The following is a 4,733-nucleotide window of genomic DNA, read 5'->3' as shown; positions in this document are numbered from 1 at the left end:
TATATAAAGTATAATAATAATTGAAAAGAAAAGAAAGAAGGAAAAGGGTTTAAATGTATTGGATGAAGTCATTCCATCGCAATTATTGAGTTAAATATTTCACTTACTAGAGCCACAGAAGATGGATAAAAATAATAACATATCTGGTTCCCTTTTTTTTTTTAATTAGGTAAATGATTAATTGTCAAAGAAAAAAATATTATAATTGTACATTAAAAAAAATTAGGTTTAATACTCCTAATCTAGACACTGTTGACATTGACCTTGTCTTCCGGTGATTAAATTAGCAGAAGAAGGAACTAGATACAAGGTTCTAATTTTCATATTAATGCATCATTAAATTAAATTTAAAAAGGAGAAATGAGGCACTGACACACTAAATACAGTTCCAATCTTATCTCAACACTAATTTTCATTAATTTAATGTTATCTTATTGTTGTAATCCATTAGTACAATCCTTGGCATTAAAATAATAGGGTATTTTATAGTTTTAAAAATACATTGAAAAAGATGTTACCAATAATTTAATTAAAAAACTGTAAACCGGAGAAACAAAAGGAGGAAATTTCCCGTTATTTGAGAGACATCTCGAGGCTATTCCGGTCATTATACTTTGCGTATTCCTGGCCCCTAAGCAACCATAAAGAGGAGAGGAGCATGAATGTATAGAATATCAACGCAAATAGTATTTTCATATTCAGATTGAAGAAAGAGTAATTGGAGAAGAAACAAGAACAATTCCAGTAAAAATATCAGTCCACTCTCTCTTCCAACAATTTTTAGGAGTTTTTTTTTTTGTTTAAATTCTTGTTCAAGTTTCATTTTTTCTCATTTTCCCCATTTTTTTGGGAAAAAAATCACTCAGATCTTCCCATATTTGTTGTAAATACCCAACTTATCTTGAAAAATCTGTGAATTTATAGGTTTCCACACATTTATTCAGGTTTAGATTGATTATTTCTGAATTGATTGTAAACAATTTAGGAATTAGGGTTTCGAATTGCTGTAAAATTTGGATCTTTGGTGGTAATATTCAGAATTTCAGCTTCTAGATTGCTGGGTTATGGCGGTTCCGACGATAGCACTGTACGCAAGTCCGCCGAGTAGTGTGTGTTCTACACCATATCAATGCCACTCTCACGCTTCTTATGATTTCGATTTGAACGGCAGATCATCGTCGTCTTCCTCATCGACATCCTCTTCGTCCCAGAAATCCATTGTCGGTGGCCTGTCGTCTCTGTTCTCTTCGCCAACCGTGAAGGCCAGCTATTCAACTGGAACCGAGGATTTGGGGTCTCTGTGGCATGATAGAGGCGACGAATTGAGTAGCTCTTTTCGTTGTTCATCCCTCAGCTCGTCATTGAAAAGGGATCATCAGAGTCCAGTTTCTGTGTTTCAAGGGCCTGTTTCATGTAGCACTAGTAGTAGTGGAATTGGATCATATTCCAGAAGTCCTCCGAAGAGAATTGCTGGGGATGTCTGTTCCATTCGTTCTGGGACTGGTGGATTGTTTAATGGTTTTGTTAGGCACGCCTTGGGATCCTGTGTTGATCACGATCCGGTGGCTTTTCAGGTCCTGGATGTTGATTCCCGTTCATCAGGGCTATTGGATGAACTCACCTTTAACATGGAAGAAGGTTTCTTAGAGTCCAATTCAGAACCTTATGCTAAAACTTTACTGTTGGGTGCACAGGCAAGGCATAAAATCTTTTATGATGATTTTGTGGTGAAGGCATTTTATGAAGCTGAGAAAGCCCATAGAGGACAGGTGATTGTTTCTGCCTAACTTTTACTAATTCCCACTGCTAATTAGTAAAAGTTTTAGTTTTGACTTATTGTATTGTATTGGTTTTTTAGGTGCGAGCTACTGGTGATCCTTATCTACAGCATTGCGTTGAGACTGCAGTTTTACTCGCAACGATTGGGGCTAACTCGACTGTTGTTGCTGCTGGACTTTTGCACGACACACTTGATGACACATTCATGACTTATGACTATATATTCCGGACGCTAGGAGCTGGTGTTGCTGATCTGGTTGAAGGGGTATGGAGATTGACTTGTTTACTTATCTGAAGCTCCCTGTTGTTAACACTCTCTTTCATAACTTCGGGTATTTAAACATTTTGTTAATGGTCTTTTTTCCATATGCAAAGGGTGTTGCATTTAAATTTCAAATGTAGATTAAATTTGGTTTTTGTTTAGGATTTGTTTTAGTAGGCATTTGGACAATACATAGGTTAAAGTTAAAACAAGAGTATTGTGTTGAAGTTGAGAAAGAACCTTTTGAAACTTAAGTTATTTTTGGGTAGTCATTTCACTCTGAAAAAAAGTTGTAGATTTGTCATTGCAATACATTGTTCATTTGAAGTATTATGCACACCAAGTTTTGAATGTTTAAACAGTATCCAAAATGTGTTTGCAATCACTCATGGCCAAATCACTATTTGCCAAAAACTGACTTTAATATTGGGTATGAATATGTCTTTGATTAGTGAAGGTTAAAGAGATCATACAAGCATCTGCTGTCTTCTATGTTTAATAATGATAATCCCAACTCCCAAGTGTTAAACTTGTTTTAACTTAAATCATTTTGTCTAGGTGTCAAAGCTTAGTCAATTGAGCAAGCTTGCACGAGACTTCGATACAGCCAGTAAAACTGTTGAGGCAGATCGATTACACACCATGTTCCTTGCTATGACAGATGCAAGGGCTGTTCTCATAAAGCTAGCTGATCGTTTGCATAATATGATTACTTTGGATGCATTACCATCTACAAAGCAGCAAAGATTTGCAAAGGAAACTTTGGAAATTTTTGCTCCTCTTGCTAATCGCCTAGGCATCTCAACCTGGAAAGAGCAGCTGGAGAACCAATGCTTTAAACATCTTAACCCGGATCAGCACAATGAACTCTCATCAAAACTCATGGATTCTTTTGACGAGGCTATGATTACCTCTGCCGTGGAGAAATTGGAGCAAGCGTTAAGTGATGGATCTGTTTCTTATCACGTACTTTCAGGGCGTCACAAGAGCTTGTACAGCATTTACTGCAAGATGCTAAAGTAATTTCTCTGCCCATTTAATACACTTTTAAAAGTTGCACCAGTGGATTTGGCTGATCAGCCAATTATTTAGTGCCTGTAGTTTATAGACAAGACATACATGTTATTTAGGGTTGTACTGTGTAGGAATCGTTTTTCTGCAGATTATTCAATATGATGATAAGTACTTGCCATTGTCATTACACAGTTAGAAACTTTTGGAAGCCTTGTGCATTCTGTGCAATGCTACTTTCTTACTAATGTTGCCTTTGTGAATTGTGACAGTTGAGCTAACAGTATTTTCATATTCTACAGGAAGAAGCTTAATATGGATGAAGTCCATGACATTCATGGGTTGAGGTTGATTGTTGAAAATGAGGAGGACTGCTATAAAGCACTTCAAGTTGTTCACCAGCTATGGCGCGAGGTACCTGGGAGATACAAGGACTACATAGAAAAACCCAAATGCAATGGGTAAGCAGCATGAGAGTTTTGATTCTGCCGTTCTCTTTTCTTTCAAGTTTTTCCCCCTAATATGGATGTGTAATTTTTAGGTACCAATCTCTTCACACAGTTGTTCTCGGGGAAGGCATGGCGCCTCTTGAAGTTCAGATCCGAACAAAAGAGATGCACTTGCAAGCTGAATATGGCTTTGCCGCTCATTGGAGATACAAAGAAAATGACTGCAAACACTCCTCTTTTGTTCTTCAGATGGTAGAGTGGGCTCGTTGGGTTGTAACCTGGCAGTGCGAGACAATGAGCAGAGACCAGTCATCTGTTGGCCACACTGAATCGATTCAGCCACCTTGCAAATTCCCAGCTCATTCTGAAGATTGTCCCTTTTCTTGCAAACCTGATTGTGGAACCGATGGGCCTGTCTTTATCATTATGATTGAGAACGATAAGGTCTGTATCTACCTGTGAATCCTGAAAGTTACAGAATTGATAATCATGGTGTCAACTATCAGGAATGTGTTTTGACTCTGTTTTTTCTTTGCAGATGTCTGTGCAAGAATTCGCAGCAAACTCAACTGTGAAGGATCTGTTGGAGAGAGCTGGCCGTGGCAGCTCTAGATGGACACCCTATGGATTTCCTCTGAAGGAAGAGCTAAGGCCAAGGTTGAACCATGAACCAGTTAGTGATCCCAACTGCAAGCTAAGAATGGGAGATGTTATAGAATTAACTCCAGCCATACCACATAAATCATTGACAGAGTACAGGGAGGAGATTCAGCGAATGTATGATCGAGGTGTAAGCCCTCTTCCTGCCGCTGCCAATACAGTAGTTGGTTTGAGGAGTTGACAGTTGATGTTTTTCCCTTCTCCTAGATTAAGGTCCTCCTTTAATCTTGTACATAATTACAAATGATAAGCATTTGTACAGAACAGCCGTGGTTCTGTTTATAAAAAGATAAATTAGGTGACTGATTTATTCAAGTCTCGACTTGCATTTGTTACTTTTGGAAATGCAGACTGCTTTAACTATTGCTGCTTTTCCATTTTCGCCTATATTTATACCATGGTGTATCTCTCTTTCACCTTTCTTGATTTTTCTTTTAAAGCTGGATTGCAACATCATGAAGGTTTTACTAACTTTTAACTTTTATAAAAAAAAACATCATGAAGGTTTTACTTGTCCTGTGCTCAGTAGCAAGGATAATTTCCTTGTATGTTCATGTATCTGCGATTTCTCT

General features: G+C 37.7%; 1 protein-coding gene across 1 annotated transcript; it reads left to right on the top strand.

Annotated features, from left to right (window-relative positions):
- Nucleotides 1-572: 572 nt before the first annotated feature.
- LOC102595956 (probable GTP diphosphokinase RSH2, chloroplastic) lies at nt 573-4,524 on the top strand. The gene is made up of 6 exons (XM_006342856.2): nt 573-1,769; nt 1,859-2,044; nt 2,600-3,060; nt 3,355-3,513; nt 3,594-3,945; nt 4,040-4,524. Exons 1-6 carry the CDS (start codon nt 1,065-1,067, stop codon nt 4,340-4,342), a joined length of 2,166 nt encoding a protein of 721 aa, XP_006342918.1. The 5' UTR covers nt 573-1,064; the 3' UTR covers nt 4,343-4,524.
- The last annotated feature ends 209 nt before the right edge of the window (nt 4,525-4,733 follow it).

Source organism: Solanum tuberosum, unplaced genomic scaffold (assembly GCF_000226075.1).
Source record: "Solanum tuberosum cultivar DM 1-3 516 R44 unplaced genomic scaffold, SolTub_3.0 scf00040, whole genome shotgun sequence".
In the NCBI taxonomy this organism is placed as follows: Eukaryota; Viridiplantae; Streptophyta; class Magnoliopsida; order Solanales; family Solanaceae; genus Solanum; species Solanum tuberosum.
Note: the sequence above shows the minus strand (reverse complement) of the source record. Positions and strands in the feature narration are given on the sequence as shown.

Bases quoted from the DNA above. Each gene is read 5' to 3' on its own strand.
- LOC102595956 (XM_006342856.2), top strand. From the start codon at position 1,065: ATGGCGGTTCCGACGATAGCACTGTACGCAAGTCCGCCGAGTAGTGTG. The intron at 3,061-3,354 runs GTAATTTCTCTG...CATATTCTACAG, and splicing joins ATTTACTGCAAGATGCTAAA to GAAGAAGCTTAATATGGATG. The intron at 3,514-3,593 runs GTAAGCAGCATG...TGTAATTTTTAG, and splicing joins GAAAAACCCAAATGCAATGG to GTACCAATCTCTTCACACAG.